The sequence below is a fragment of the Limulus polyphemus genome, unplaced genomic scaffold (genome assembly GCF_000517525.1).
Source record: "Limulus polyphemus unplaced genomic scaffold, Limulus_polyphemus-2.1.2 Scaffold242, whole genome shotgun sequence".
Classification (NCBI taxonomy): domain Eukaryota; kingdom Metazoa; phylum Arthropoda; class Merostomata; order Xiphosura; family Limulidae; genus Limulus; species Limulus polyphemus.
The window spans coordinates 392,642-409,526 of NW_013665852.1; the positions used below are offsets into that span (position 1 = coordinate 392,642).

Here is a 16,885-nt window from a genome sequence, read left to right on the forward strand (position 1 = left end):
CACAATCTCGATAACTTTGCTCTCTATGAGTGCAAAACACACACAAGCTCGAAACAGAATCGTAAATTACCCGAAACTCACCATAGCTACTGTTCGCTTTTCTCTGCTAGGCTTATATACTAACAAAGAGGTGTCTCGATCACACTCGAGCTTCCCCAAGAAACTCAGTCACGCATGCAGTAGCAGCGTCACGTGACTCCTGCTGTCGTAACAAAGGTAAAATTGCTCTTTATTTTCATTTGCTTAATCATGTGGTGTAGGAATATATCATAAGTTTCTTTTTTCTGTAGTACTAATATATATTTTGAATTTATCCCTTATTCTGGATATGTGCAGGTTTAAACAAATTGTGGTCAATAACACCATTAAGTTAATTCTATTCCTTTGTCATTCTCAAAGCAAAATATTCTGTTACCACCCATGGAGGTCATTACTATATGTAGCCTTGTTTAAGGATGTCAATACCAATGTCCTTCACTAGTTGTACAGGTAATATCTAGAAGGGTTGGCTCTACCTATATGGAATGAGACTGACCAGTCAAGTGGTGGTTCAGTTGTGTTAGGTAAGTGCGAGATTTCATTTTAGTTAGAAACTTCTCATTTAGTTGATCTAGTCTCATCAAAGCTTACCCTAATCTTGACTGTGAAAAAGCGACAAGCAAATAGTTACACTTTGTTTTTGTCTTTCGAATTGATAAAGATTCTGTTTAGAGACTATTATACTTTGTGTACAATACATTTATTTCGTAACTTAAACTCAGCAAGTAGAAGTTCATCACTGTGCTGTGATATTATGTGGTATTTTGGGTGAAAAGCAGTCTCCCTACAAGTATAAGATGTGATCCACAAAAACAGCAGATTCGAACAAAAAATAAGGAGAGTGTGTTATAGTTGATAACTTAACCCGAGTTTATTAATGTGTTAATAATAGAAAGACTGGGCAAAAGTCACGAAAATAAAACAATCTTTATTAATAACAAATGAAAGAAAACAACAAACACAACCACTACAGTCCTACTAGGACAGTCTTTAGCTTCTCAGTTTTTTCCTGCAAGATCGACTACTATAGAAACTAAAAACCACTGTCTTCTAGAATATAGGTCTTTACCTTCCAATTGCCTAGCAGAACTGCTTCAACTGAAGAAAGAAAATGCCTCAAATTTCCAGATAAGCTCGTTCTCCTTGTTTAGTCTACAGTGTCAGCTCGTGGTTTTATCTCTCAACAGCATTGGTCAGCAGTGGTTTTTAGTGACGTCATAATCACACAGTAAACATACATGGTAATGCTAATTATGAAAACAGGATCCTATCTGTACTATTACATTATTCCATTGGCAGAATACATCAATTACTAGAACATAAAGAAACGAGAATGATTAAAATAGTTAACCTTATCTCTTCTTGGATGACATGTTGTCACCTTGACAATACCAAAACCTAATAGCAAAAAAAAACAACTTAATTTCTATATTACTATAGAAGATACAAACTATATGATATGCCCAAATATCACACTTTTCTTTCCTTCTGTTTTTTAGGCCTGTCCCCAGGCTGACAATAAAATTTAACTTTAAAACCAACCATCTTAAGTCACGACATGATCCAAGAGTACGTTATTTTATTTCTAACTCACACATGCCACATGGGCAGAATGTCATGATAAAAAAGAAAGTTTGGTTTAAATATGAGTGATTAATTTATATTTGTGAGTGAATATTTTTATTATTTTTAAGTTTTGTTATAATAAGAGTTAAAAGCAGACATTGTAGAATGTTTTGTTAATAACTAATTGGTGTCGAGAATATAGAAAATGGCCAGACAACTATGTAATAAAGATATAAATAGCGTGAGACAAGCGGGAAGCAGTAGACAGACAACAATAAACAGATAATAGCAAAAGAGAATATAGTTGTGTGAAGTTAAGTACCGCAAGGGTGATAGGCCTAACGTTTAATATCTTAAGAGAGAATCTAACAGTATAAAAAAGGACAAGAAGGATACTTTTATTCCGTCAAAGCGTGGTTCTAAATTAATTGAATCAGCCTGGGTACACTTTGATAAAAGGCACAGAGGATCTTCAAAAGAAAGAAGACTACACGAATTACGGTAACTTACGTCACAACTGTAGGTGAATCACACACAGAATACTAGTACGATAGTAATGTAGAGAAGATAGTTTGACTTGTCAACTGAAACTCTAAAGTAATTGAATAGGTCTAAGTGGACTTTTGACAAAAAGAAGAGAACTATATATAAATAGTGTTTATGATACGCCTGTAATCTCTATAGTGTGAAAACTTTGTTGTACATATGTTTAACTTGTTCCGAATAAATAAATATTATTTGAAAACAAGTAAAGTGTGTGCTGTTTATTCATCGTTGAATTTATAGCTAACAAGTCAGAGACACCTACTGTTGAAGAATCATAAACCCAACAACAACATAGTATATATTTATATATACTATTAAAAAATATAAGTAAAAGCCATTTATTCCGACAATTGGCAAAAAGTACTTATATATATATATATTGTTACGCCTCCAGTCGTTAGTTAATTTTCCGTAAATTCGTTCCGACGAAACTTTAGCAACACAAGTCCTTTCTTAAATAAAACTGGTTTATTCTTTCCGAATACAACTTTACGATACACTTAATTTCAACAGTCGCTCTATAATTCTCAACGAACGTCTCACGTGCTCGACAATACTCAGTTCAATTACACACTCTCTGACTGCAGTTCAATTACTCACACACGCCTTCTCCCCGTCGCTCTTAGCCGGTCTTATATATACAAGACTACACTATATCTAGATGGATCCCGAGATTTAAGGAAAGAACGTGAATGTTCGAGAACGACGTGGCGTGATACTAGTCACGTGACCTCGCTGACGCAACAATATATTATTTTTAAAATCTGACACAGAACAAACCCTTTAACAACAAAATAACTGCTAGATACAAGATAACCCTTTAAAATATGGTTTAAAACCCCATCCATAATCAAATAATACCTTTAAACAATGAAAGAATTCACTACAAACAAAATGGGTACTGAAATATTACAAAGAACCCTTTAACAAACATACATGAAATTCTCTAAAAAAAATCAAGCAATGTGTGGTTACACTTTTACACATAGAAAAGTAAAACTAAATATAAAAAATAATAATAGGCAAGTGAAAATAATGAAAATACAGAGTGGATAGCCTGATAGGAAAGAAAACTAAACACTAAAATAAAACAGAAAACAACATTATTTTAAACAAAATTAATATACAAAACAAAACCCTCTACATGAAAATAAACACACATATATAGACACAAAATGAGAAAAAATTAACATCATTATTCTTTCACACATGCTTGCAGGCTTTTGCTAGTCTGCCCCAAGGGCATTAGATCTCTTCATATTTTGACAGAAAAGTAGCAGTTTGTCTCAGCCAATATTCCTCTCAGTTGTAGAGGGCCAAGGCCTCTGTCCATTCAGCTGCCATCTCGTGATAGTGGTGTTTTGAGTACTGGCATCTGCTCTAACATAGACCAATTCATAATCACCTCTTTACCTTTTGACTTCTTCATTGATGGTACTTTGGCAGTGTAGGTCCTCCTGGCTCTCCTATGGGCTTTGCTAATGACGTGGACGCTCTCAGGTTGATGACCAGAACTGTTGGACAAGCCATCTGGCTTGTTTACACACTACTACCTTAGTTGGGGTCTTCATTAAGGTTGCCTTCTTCTTGGAAACCCTACAAACACCTATTTTCCTTTCCGAAACTCAGACACCCTTTGGGATGCACATAGTGCTGGAAAGCTTTTATTTGGCTTCTAGACATAGTGGTCCCTCTGATGATTTGAGCACATCTGCCAGTGTTCCCACAGCCTAGAATGGAACAAGTTAACAGGTTCCTCTAAGCTTCTGTCTTCACTTCCAAGGACAGCTTCAAGAATAGGAAAAGATTCCTGCTGCTAGTATAGTATAGTATAATACCACGTGTGTATACTACAAATACACTTCGTCAAGTACTCTAGTAGTTTTACAATGAAATCAAGGAAACTGTGGAATTTTTTCTTTATCATAGGTTGAGGCCAATCTCGGATTGTAGCTACCTTAGCTGGGTATGCAGAGATTACACATCTCCCCACTATGTGGTAGAAAAACTCCATTAGCATTAACGAACATTTTCAATGCTTTAGTTTTAAGTCTGCCTTTCGAAAGCACTGAAATACTATCTTCAGATTCTCAGATGCCAATTCAAAAGTGTGGTCAAACACTAGAATATTGTCGACATGGACCAGGTATTGCTCCCATTGCAATCCCTTAAGCATCAGCTCCATCAGCCACTTGAAAGGAATATTATACAGACTGAATGGCATGAATCGAATCTTGTACACTCCATCTCTCGTGATAAAAGTTTTAGCTCTGCTTTCACTGTCCAGCTTAACTTCTTGGTATCAACAAGCCAGACCCAACATGTTAAACCAATAGGAGTTTTCTAATACATCCATACAATCATTTGTTAATGGTGATGGGAATGCATCAATGTGAGTTACTGCATTTACCTACCTGAAGTCCATATAAAACTTTGGAATTCCTTCTTTCTTTCTAACAGTGACTACTGGGGATGACCAAGCACTTTTTGAAGGCTGTATAGTTCCATCCTACAGCATCCACTGTTCATCAGTACTTGCAACCTCCCTACTGCTCTAAGGAAGTTGGCACAGTGGTTGCTTTACCAGAAATGTGATGCCTGTATCTTTGTGGTGCTAAGTCAACATTGTTCATCCCAATCGACCATCAGATACCACAAACATGTTGGCATATTCATGGAACAAGTCACCAAATTGTTTTTATTGTGTTGGGTCTAGAGTGCCTACACAATTGTCAACCACTGCTCTCGGTTGTGTTGACAGCCTAGTGTTTGCTCTCAGTCACAGCACGACAGAAGCAATCCTAATGTAACCATTAACCTCAGTTACTTCCACCTTGCATATTGTGCAAATGACCAATCCAACATCCATCTTGTTAACCAATCATCCATAAATACAGAGAAACACTAGGACATCACTCCTTGTCAGGCATATCACTACCGAAGTTAATGCTACCTGTTTTTTTTTATTTTTTGGACAGGAAACTGTGGTTGAAAAAAAGGATATTGGTGTTGTGACTGAAAACTCACTTTAGTCATCTAAACAGTGTATTGTAGCTAGCATTATGATTTTGAGTAGCATCTATAGAAATATTGAATAAAAGACAAGATATATTATTGTTTCATTGTATAGATAACTTGTAAGGCCTTATTTAGAGTACTGTCTACAGCTTTGGGCTCTATTCCTCAAATAAAGAGAGACTAAAATATCTAACTTTCCTCTGGAGAGGAGAAGGTCAAAGGGAATTTGATATAAATTTAAGATTATTAAGGGTATTGATAATATAGATTCATCAAACTTTGTGTTCAGCAGTGAAAACAATAGGACAAGGGGACATAAGTTCAAATTTTGGCAGCATAGTCGTCTGCAGTTTAAACAGTATTACTTTTCAAACAGGTTGGTTGGTTTTTGGAATGAGCTGCCTTCACGGGTGGTGGAGGCAGAAAACTTAACTGAGTTCAAGAAAAGATTGGATGAAACATGAGTAGTATGGAGTGGTTATAGTTGGGAGCTGGAAGGGACATCCTTAATGGGTTAATAAGCTCCTTTTTTCTGTTTATAAATTTTGTGGTTTCTATCACTACATTATATGGCACTACTGCATTATATGGTGTCTGGATTAAACCAGAGAATACTTCTTGTGTACATTTGTGCAGTCCACGCTTTCTGGGCTTAATTTGGGCAGCATTGGATGACTCTCCTGCTGAACATCTGCTCACCTGTTGCACAGGCAGAGTTGATGGACAGCACGTCTATCCCAACAATGCCTATTCCAGATCCAAGGTCCCAGATGACCACCTTTTTCTATGGGTGACATCTTCTAGACTAAGCCAAAGATTTGTCTCTTCTCTAATAACTAATCTACTGCTATTCACCAAAACGAAGTCGTCAACTGGCTGGAGTGGTGGTCTATCCCTGAGGGCTTGAAAGATCATAAGATACACTAGGTTTTCATTTATGTGTCTACCAGGAACTTAATCTCTCGCCCTTGTACCTTTATGGACACATACCAAGCTTCTCCCAGCCCTGACAGAGCTGGGCTGACCACTAAACTCTTTGGGCCATGCTGTCCACGGTGCCTCCAAGCCTGTAGCCATACCTCACTTGATCCCCATTAGTTTCCTGGAGCAGTTGCCATGACATATGCCATTTATTGCTGGTCCTCCTGAATCTGCTATCTGACAGCCAATATTGCTGCCCCTACCTACTTTGTTTCTCGATAAAGTATTGATATCATGAGCCAGCAGGCATATCTGAGTTGTCAGTTGAAACTGATAGTCCTTTTGTCTTTGCTTGTCTGCAAATCATGGGCAGTGTCACTGTAAGTGGCCCATTTTGTCATCTTGTTAGATAGATGGATAGAGGCATCAACTGTCTTGATGACAAGTAGTTCATGGTTGGATCTTTATGTGGTTGAACATACCTTGGTGCAGATACATGCTCAATCAACAGTCTGTGCTGTGACAAGTACTTTGTGGGAGGAACTGAATAGATTTGGACATTAGGTAAGAGGATTGTTCTGTGGTTGATAATTTAACCTGAGTTTCTTTAAGTGTGAATAATAAAAAGAATTGAAAAAATTCACGAAAATAAAACATTCTTTATTAACGACAAATAAAAGAAAACAGCAAGCTTACTCAAACAGACAAGACATTTTGTCCTACCAGGGTGGCCTTTAGCCTCTCAGTTTTCTTTCTGTACCTCTAATAGAATGCACTCAAACTTCCAAATAAACACGTTATCTTTGTTCAGTCTATAGGGTCTACCTTGTGGTCTTTATCTCTCCATAGTATTAGTTGGCTGTGGGTTTCAGTTACAACATCACCAGCCAGCAGACAGATGTTTATCCTAAAATCGAATCCTACCTGTAATATTCCACGGGCAGGTGATACTTCAGCTACTAGAGCGTAAAGAAAGGGAAATGACTGGAATACTATATACTAAACTCTTCCTGCACTCTTCGTTAGTTCTGTACGTCATAGTCACATGATTTTCAAGGTCCAGGAAATTATTGATAATGTACAAAGCAAACAACCAGTTATATTCTACTCTTTCTTTAATACTGGTTTCATTAAAGATGTTGATTAAAATATGTAATATACATAATATTCTTTTATTATGAAGATTATTTTGCCATTAGCTTTAGTATTTGGATTTATCAATTAGGATCAACCTAAGTCTCTTATGCTGACTGAACACCACGTGATAATATTAGGATTAACGTTAAAAATATCATTAATTTAATATTATTAACAGGGACTGCACCCAACTCATGAACCAGTGCATTCTAATCATTTAGTTTTTTGTTTTATGGTAAAATGTAGCTTTATTTTTTAAAGTTACTTCTGTTACATCTTGATTACATTTATCATGAATTAAACAGAAACACAGACATATACAAAAATTTCCACTAATTTCATAAAGATTTCCCTCACAAAGGAACACTGACTATAACTGTAAATTCTAGGGGAGTTATGGAAGTACAATCAGTAAATGGCAGTAGCACATAATAACAATAATAAACAAATCAGTAAGCACAACTAAAGGTAGGAGGTGGACTGCCCATGCTTTGAGCTAGCCAAGGATTATTCTGCCCCATTGTAATGGTGTGCTCTTTATCAAATTATTTGACATTTCACACTTTTTGTTTTATTTTTCAGAACTGTGCAATAAAGTAAAAACTCGAATGGTTGAGTGATTTTGTTATCTAAACAGGATATTGTCTTCCAACAACAACAGTGTGTGTGTGTGTGTGTGTGTGACGGTCCTATTATGTGCAAGTAACCTTAGTTCATGGAGACTGGTAACAAAGGTTCATTCCTCTTGCTTTCAGTTTCAGCGTTCACATTGGAAGGCATGTTTACTGTCTGTGAGCATGCTGTTTGATCATTCATATATCCTGTGGAGGTTGCTAGTATTACTGTTAAAGATTCTTACTTTTCATCAACACAATCAAGAATTTGGTCAGCATCTGATAACATCTCCAAGATACAACATCTAGAGTGTATGAGACAAGTCCATTCTTGGCAGTAACAACTTGTGATAACCATTTCTTTTCTTTCTGATGTTCTCAGCCAAGCACTCCCTGTTCAACAAGAAATTGTCTTTCTTTTGTCATCACATTATTTGCAACTTCTGTTTCTTCTCAGAATGTAGAGACACATCTGGCTTTAGTAGATATACACAACTTCAGTAACTCAGTTTGGTCATTGAGCTTCACCTGTACATTAAGTTTTCCATTAAGTAAGGCTGCTTCTCCATTGCCAGTTTTTACAAATGCATTGATTTCTTACAAAGGAATTTTACTTAGCTCATCTAGGCACACTGTCTTTGAAATAAAAGAAATTGCATTGCAAGTATTCAGTTACTTGAGTAAGGAAGCATATTATGTTGATACAATAATAAGTAGGCAAACAACGATTTATAAGCATAAGGAAAAGTTATATTGATGGTGGAACATACTACATGTTTCAACAAAAAAGATAGCTAAAGAAGACAGACCAATGTTCTGTAAAAACATGTAGTATGTTCCACCATCAATAAAACTTTTCCTTATGCTTATAAATCATTGTTTGCCTACCTATTATTAACTATTCAGTTTCATTTTTATAGTTTTTTTCTTGAATTTCTGGTTTGATTCAGAAGTTGTTTCTCCTTTCAAGTGTAAGCAAATTTATTGCAAATTCATTAGCTGTATCAGTGTTATCACTCATTTGTCATTTACTTCCATATAATGCACTCCCTTCTTAATGAACTTTTTTCAGATTTTTTTGCTATGAAAACATGTTTCGTGTATTCTTTCTTACTGTGATTATTCTTTCCACAACTCCAACATATATTAGATTTGCTTCCCTGGTTTAATGTTATCTTTTTTTTTATTATGGGTGATGCATCAAGTTGTCGAGATTTTCTTGTAGCTACATCCATTTATACAACAATACTGTGTTCTGTGGATTTCTTAAACACTGCTATATGCTGCACAACAGACTCTCACTCCTCTTAGTTGCATTTGTGGAAACAAAACTTTTTGTCAGTTATGAGAGACTTAGGGGAAAACATACCTCCATAGCTTTTATCACTAGGCTTGTTATTTGCTGTCAAACTTTGTAGTAGACAATGTTTTACCTTCAATTACACTTAATACAGTAGGTATTTGCCTATCAGTTTTTATGCTGTTTGCCATGATAAAGTGCTCGATGCAAGTGTTTCACTGTTCAATATTTTTGTCGAAGCTGTTGATTTGTCCAATGATTGCTGCCACCAACCCTTACTTCATCGTGTTGTGTCACTGTTATCACTAATGGGCATAAAAGTTATTTAGATAAACTGTAGCAAACCAGGTATTTCTATATGATGTCCCCTGGAGGATATAACTTGACCAACTGGTTTACAGATGATGGATAGCCTGTAACTGGACATCGGCTACTTAACGTAAGATACCCATAGATGCAGGGATAGCAGAATACAAACCTATAATGTGAGAATAAGAAAGTTAATTAAAAGTACTTAAGCCAAGAATTTTTTTTTATGGACCCTTAGAATACTTTTATAACATCACAATGTAGAACTATGTCATCTGGGGAAGAAATTTGTTACTGGCCTTCATTATTATCCCTACATGCTTATGGTAAAACAGCAATTCGTAATGTAGATTTAGGTCTCACAACTTATCAGTATTTACTTTGAATGTCAGTTTACCAGTCAAATAATGCAACTGTCTGTTGCCTTCGCTCTTGTTATCACTTCGAAATTAGGATATGGTGATGCTTTTAAGAATTTTACCTTCAAGTTCGTATAAAATTTAAAAGATTAAAAATTTGTGAGGAACTTCATCTAAAATTGTACAGAAAGATCTATGAAAGTCTCTTGAAAAGGGGGAACTAATCTTGATTGTAAAATGCACAAGTTTCAAAAGCACAAACACTGTTCTTATCTTTATATACTTAACATCTGGATGTAAAATCTTATTGAGAAATATTAAGGGATAGCTCTGTACATTAAAACTGGCACACACAAAAATATTATGTATAATAATGTATGGAAAAATTAAGCACATCTATCAATATTAGACATTACAGGTATGAATAGCAACTCTGTGTATCTTATAAAGTTTCATATGATTTTATATAAGAATATTTGATGTAAAAATTTTTTTTTTGAATCTCAACATATGATGTATCAAGTTAAACATAATGATAAAATTATGATTGACTCTAGATGTTTTGTCACTTTCCTCTTTAATCTTTTACTTATGTTTTATTAGAACACTGAGGACTAGATGAAAATATTCACAATCAAGCATGACACCAATTAAATTTTTATGAATTGTGTTAATTAGAATAGATTCTGTTTTAAAGCATATAATCAGTAAAAGGGTCTGTGTTCAGAGCAATAAGATGGAACAAGTCAACTTATTTCAACAAATATAACTGAAGTTAAGTAGATTTGTTCCACATTATTGCTCTGAAAACAGACCCTTACATTGATTACATGTTTTAAATACATCTTTAAATACTCATCTAAAAACAACTGTGATAATTGAAACTTGATTAACTACGCTAATAAAGTAGAAAAAAGTTCATGTAATTAAAGTAGACAAAAAAGGTTATTCAGTCACACCTGTTGTGCCTATTAACAATCAATATTAGCTATATTTTTTTAAAGTTAAGCTGATGTTACGATGCTAGATGAAAAGACTGCCTCCAGCATCAGCTTTAAGAGCATGTGGTAAAAAAGAGAAAATTTCATTGGATGACCTCTAAAAATTGGTCCAGACTAGTTTTCCACTATTCATCACAAATCCCCAGGGTGACCCAATAAACACAAGGGAGTTTGAAAATAAGAACTACCATAATGAATGTAAATATTTTCCTACACTGAAAATATATTTCTAATAGATGTGCACTAAAGGGCTGTCAAATCAAGGATAGTTGTAACTGTGTGGAGATAAATAATTGTACCTGAAACACACTTAACAATTGTTTTATTTTCTGTATGCCAGTATTAATGTACAGAACTATACCTTCAGTGAGATTATACAGTAAGGTACTAATAACATCAAGATAATACATACAATTTAAGAGCTTTTAAACAGAGACTAGCTATTTTTACCAGTAGGTTAATTTTTAGTTATGCAATATTTTATGGGATCCTACATCTTCACAATTGTTCTGACACTAAATTAGTACTCACCCACTTGTGGATAGTGCCGTGTCATTAGTTCTTTTTTTTTGGCACAGGGGGCAAAGGTCATTTGAGATTTCTATTTGAAGCTAAAAAAGAAAAAAGTTGTGCATTTGTTACACAACAAAAATTCTTCAAGCTATTTCAAGACTTTCTAATACATTGTTGAAAAATTAAGTTTAATTTTGTATTTAATACTTATAAAAGTTGTGTTCATTTTTTCATTATGGAGTAAGGAAAATGCACTAGAACTAGATACACTGTATAATTATATTACCCCTTTCACTAATGTCTCATTGGATTACACTGACCACATCAAATTATTATACTGGTACACACAAAATCACTATAATTTACCTGGCTTTCTAACTAAGCTACATACGAGTTTAAAAAACTTTATTTCTGTTCAGAGCAATGACTTAGTAAACAGACTTCAACATTTCTAGTCAAATTACAAGTTTCTCCTTCAAACCAATTACCAAAGACTGTCAGATTTAAGTAGCTCGGAATGTGCTCTTTCTACTGGTTATAGATATGTACTTCAGAAAGGAGGCATGAGGTTTTAAAAGAATGAAGTAGTGGGAGGGGCTACTCTGGCAGGTTTCCAAAATATATTTATCTCTCAGCAAATCAAAAAGATGGAAGGTTCTTATTTCATATTCTAGCTTGTAAATATCTGAAGTTTGAGTTTCTAATTTATTAACTATTATAGACATTGTATGGTAGAGGTAATAAAATATAAACGGAGTAATAATCAAAAAGACATGCTATATTACACATAAAAGAAAAAACATATAATCTTTTTTTTCATATTTTCTTACAAATTAAGAAATTAACACATATATAGTGCCTTGTAAAAGTATTCAATCCCTGCAAAGTTTACACATTTTGTTGTTGTGTGAGCTTGCAATCATGAAACTTTCAAATGGGAGTTTATATTTAGAATCTACACAATCTACTCCAAACTGAGAAAGCTAAAAAAATGCAGATATTATGTAAATAAGTTAGATTTTCAAAGAAAATTAGAATAAGCTCAATTGCATAAGTATTCAACCTCTTTGCTACAGCAACCTTAAATCGGCCCCGGTGCAAAAGATTAGTTTGAAAGGTCACAAATTTAGTGTAATGGTCTCTGTGTGTGTGTGTGTAATCAAAGTGGTTTAACTTGACTTCAGAGTAAATGTATCTGTTCAAGCCACAATGCACAATTCACAAACTAACCATGAAGACCAAGGAGCTTCCCAAACAAGTCAGGGATAAAGTGGTAGAGAAGTACAGATCAGAAGAAGGTTACAATAAAACTTCAAAGTCACTGATTATTCCTTTTGAGTATGGTGAAGTCCATCATTAAGAAGTGGAATGTGCTTCTTACTACCCAGATCAGGCCGCCCTTCCAAACTAAACAGTCAGGCAAACAGAAGACTGGTTAGAGATGCCACTGTGAAGCTAACACTGACTTTGAAAGATTTGCAAAGTTACATGTTTGAGATGGGAGTCAGTGTTCATACATTGACAATATCCCAGTCCCTACACAAAGCTGACCATATGGGTGAGTGGCAAGAAAGAAGCCATTACTGAAAAAGAATCATCTTAAATCTCGTATGGAGTTTGCAACAAAGCATGTAAATCATACTGCAGACATGTGGCAGAAGGTTTTGTGGTCAGATGAGACAAAATTGAGTTTTTGTAGTCTAAGTTCAAAGCATTATGTCTGGCACAAGCCCAACACAGCACATCCCCCACTCAACACCATCCCAACTGTCAAGCATAGTGATGGCAGCATCATGTTATGGGGATGCTTCTCATCAGCAGGGACTGGGAAGCTTGTCAGGATTAAGGGAAAGATGGATGGTGCAAAGTACAGGCAAATCCCAGAGGAACACCTGCTTGAGTCAGCCAAGAATCTAAAATTAGGTTGAAAATTCACATTTCAGCAGGAAAACGACTCGAAGCACAAGGCCAAAGCCACACTGGAGTGGTTTCAAAAGAAGAAAGTGAATGTCTTGGAATGGCCCAGTCAAAGTCCTTACTTGAATCCAATAGAAAATTTATGGCGAGACTTGAAGATTGTAGTCCATCAGCGATCCACAATGAACTTGTCAGAATTGGAGAAATTTTACTGGGAATAATGGTCAAAAATTACATCATCCCATTATGCAAAACTGGTAGAGACCTATCCAAAAAGACTCACAGCAGTAATTGCTGCCAAAGGTGCTTTCACCAAGTACTGAGTTAGGGGGGTGAATACTTTTGCAAGGCACTGTATATAATGTCAAAATTTCAATTATAAGAACTATGTTGTGATACCAATTTTATTGATATACAATGATAATAAAGTTGTTTAAATTTTGAAAATAACTAAAACATTGTGACATGAGCCCTTTGACCTGTCCATAGAAAGAGATTTAATTATTTTACATTACCAAGAGTTACATAAGGAGGGGGGGGGGATATTGTTAAATGACTCCAACTGTAATCATCATACTTTATCATAAAAAAAAGAAGCTGTATGAAGCACACTCACTTTTCTTGGAGGTGGAGGTGTTGGAAGAGCAGCTAGTCCTGGTGGGGTGTTGTCTTGATTGTACCACCATTCAAGAAACTGGAAGAAGAATGCTCCAACTGACAAACCCAGAGAGAGTGCTTTAGCTAAACCTGCAGAGGTTATCCACACAATGTGGCGAGGGATTTCTTCCCAACTGAAAAAATATATAAAAATTATGGTTTCTAGCAGGTTAGCTAACAAATATTTACAAAATACATTAATGCTTTATCAGTTTGTCTCAATCTAAACAATTTTTTAAATAAAAAATTATGTTAAGATTGTATTTACTACTTTTAATAATAAACTGATGTCACCTCTTTACGTTTCGGTTTTCATTTGTTAAAGTCCATAGTTCTGTTCCAGAGAGCTGCACCAATGGGGAGTGATACGAACTCCTTCCAATCGCATACATTATGACATGATGGAATAGCAAACACTCAAATATAAAGTGGAAAAAAGGGTAAACATAAAGGTATAGAAACTCCATTTTCTCTCGTACCTGAAAAAAAAACAAGATATATATTTTTCAAATGTTTAGTGGAGCAAACTGATATAATGGGTAAACTAAAGCACAACAATTTTCATTTTCAACAGTAACTAGCTTATTGTAAGATAACTGTTGAAGTTTGAATGATTATCTACCTACTACCAATTACATATCAGGTTCCCATTAGTGAGAACTAAGAACTAAAAGTTCCTATAACCCAGTCAGAAGTTATGTAAATACAAAACATATTTAGATCATTCTAAGCCTGGACTTTCAAAATCTCCTGCTGATTGCTCCCTCAATATTTTAGAAGTATTCCTTACAAAACTAAATTATACTAGTTACCTGGGAAAACCATCTTTCATACCAATTCAAGATTTTTTTTTAAGTTAACTCTCTCACTACGGGCTCAGTCACAGGGACCGACCTCATAACCATTTTTTTGCTTGTATAGTTTTCAAACTATAACTTTTAATACAGGAAGCTTATCTTCACAAAATTTTTCAAATTATCAGTAAACATTACAAGTCTTTAGTACACAAAATATCAGACTATTATATTAAAGTTTAAGATTTTTTATATAATGATTTGTTCATTAATTTTTTTCTTTTTTGAATGTTCACTATCCAACATGCAAAGTAATTTTTATTTTAAGATTAAAAATATTTTTATGCATCAGAAAATTGTCAAATTTCACATGCAAAATCTTTATAACTTCTTAATAATCTCCAGATAATTATCAAACATTGATTTTGAAAAACCTTTATAGTTCATCTTTTATTTTCACTTTTTTATCTCAGTATGAGTTTGGTCGATTTGACCAATCTCATAACTAAGATAAAAACTTAGGAAATAGACATAAAGTACACTTTTTTGTTCTAGAATGATTACAGATTATAACAAGAAACCACAAATTTTTAGTCTAAATAGCTTAAATCTCATAACATTTTACATCTATATATATTTATTTTTTTATTTCATTGATCTTTCAGCCATGTCTAACTAACCTTACAGAATTTGCAATGACACTGCACATGTGAATTCATGTTACCAAATCCAATTGTATAAAACTGGCCTTTACAAAGTGACCTGTCTTCAGTTTGAACAGAAAATAAATAAATATAAAAAACAATGATTTTCTACTTACAAACTTTGTACTTGTTTGCCCATTTGCCATAATTTGCTGAGCCTTATTAAAACAGGAGTTTAGGGTTAGCCTTAAATTCATATACTAAGCTCACAGTAAAAAACAATTTTTATAAATGTAAAATTAATGATAATCATATCAAAAATTGTTTAAAAACATTACAGCTAATAGATTATATCATTAAACTTGCATCTTTTAGTTGAAATAACTTGAAAAAAACTTACATCTTGTTACTGTAAACTGCAGATATCCCTATCCCTGGTGCTAAAAAAATTATATTAACAACATCAATGAATAAAAAGTAACTTACCTTTCAGTCATGAGTGACAGCATTAACATACATTAATTAAATTAATTCTGAATCAAAACTGACAATGAGTACATGATACCATAACACTAAAAAAAATGACTGCAACACTTTAATTGTAAACCAGGGATCCTCTCAAGCAATATATTCAGCTGTTTTTCCAAAAATACGAGGCTTTACAGCTTGGGAAATTTAAGTTAATAATGCAAAATAATCTTCATACATATAGAGGTAATGATGATAATAAATACTAATATTCAACATTATAACCAATAGTACTGATGAATCTAGCTTTAAAGAACAAGTATGTCATTATACTTACATCCTGTTTTTGTGACCTTGCACTTATCCATTTTTCATGTAATGTTTCAAACAGTTTATCTAATTTTGTCTTAACATAGGGTGCAATGGCCAAGCAAAACAAGGACATTCTAATCTGTTTCTTTGAGAGTGATGATGCCTTCTGCTTTTGAATCTGTGCTGAAACATCAGGTTTCTTTGGCACTCGCTGTAGCCCATAGAAATGTTCAGCAAAGGATGCCCCTGTGCCAGGATTTGTAAAAAGAAAACAGTAACTAATTAAAATAAAATTATATTTTCCATGGATAAAAATTTTATCAAAAAAAACCTGCTGATCTATATTAAAGAATGAAATCCTGTCAGTTTCTTGGAATTTGGTGCCCATTCTTTTTAAAAGTCCAAGTGGAATATCATTTATTTTTCACATAATTCTTGACAATTCAATTTGAGTAGTACATAATCTTACCTGCAAAAAACTTGATATTCCATATACTGTGAGACCTGTACATCTTTAAGGAAAATTTCATAATTGTTTAAACAAAATATACATGAAATCAAACCACGTATAAAACAAGGATTCTACAAAACCAATGTAAATAGCAACTCAAGTTTGTTGAAAATTGAAAAACAACTTTTAAAATTACAATAATACAGTTATTTTGCCTTGGGGTCTCATATAGTCCTATTAATATACACATCAGGATTTCTCATTTAACAGCCATTCTTGATTCCATACTTGACTTAATATACTGTATTTTTCGGTGTAT

The 16,885-nt window shown here is 34.1% G+C and overlaps 1 protein-coding gene across 1 annotated transcript in view; it reads right to left on the reverse strand.

Annotated features, from left to right (window-relative positions):
* Nucleotides 1–8,704: 8,704 nt before the first annotated feature.
* Nucleotides 8,705–16,885, reverse strand: part of LOC106478702 (peroxisome assembly protein 12-like) — a 17,859-nt gene continuing 9,678 nt past the window's right edge. The window contains exons 3-7 of the mRNA XM_013939265.2: nt 16,141–16,361; nt 14,192–14,376; nt 13,857–14,031; nt 11,342–11,421; nt 8,705–9,619 (exon numbers count right to left, since the gene is read on the reverse strand). Of these exons, the coding sequence (XP_013794719.1) occupies nt 9,496–9,619; nt 11,342–11,421; nt 13,857–14,031; nt 14,192–14,376; nt 16,141–16,361 (785 nt within the window). The 3' untranslated portion in view covers nt 8,705–9,495. The remainder of the gene's footprint in view (nt 9,620–11,341; nt 11,422–13,856; nt 14,032–14,191; nt 14,377–16,140; nt 16,362–16,885) is intronic.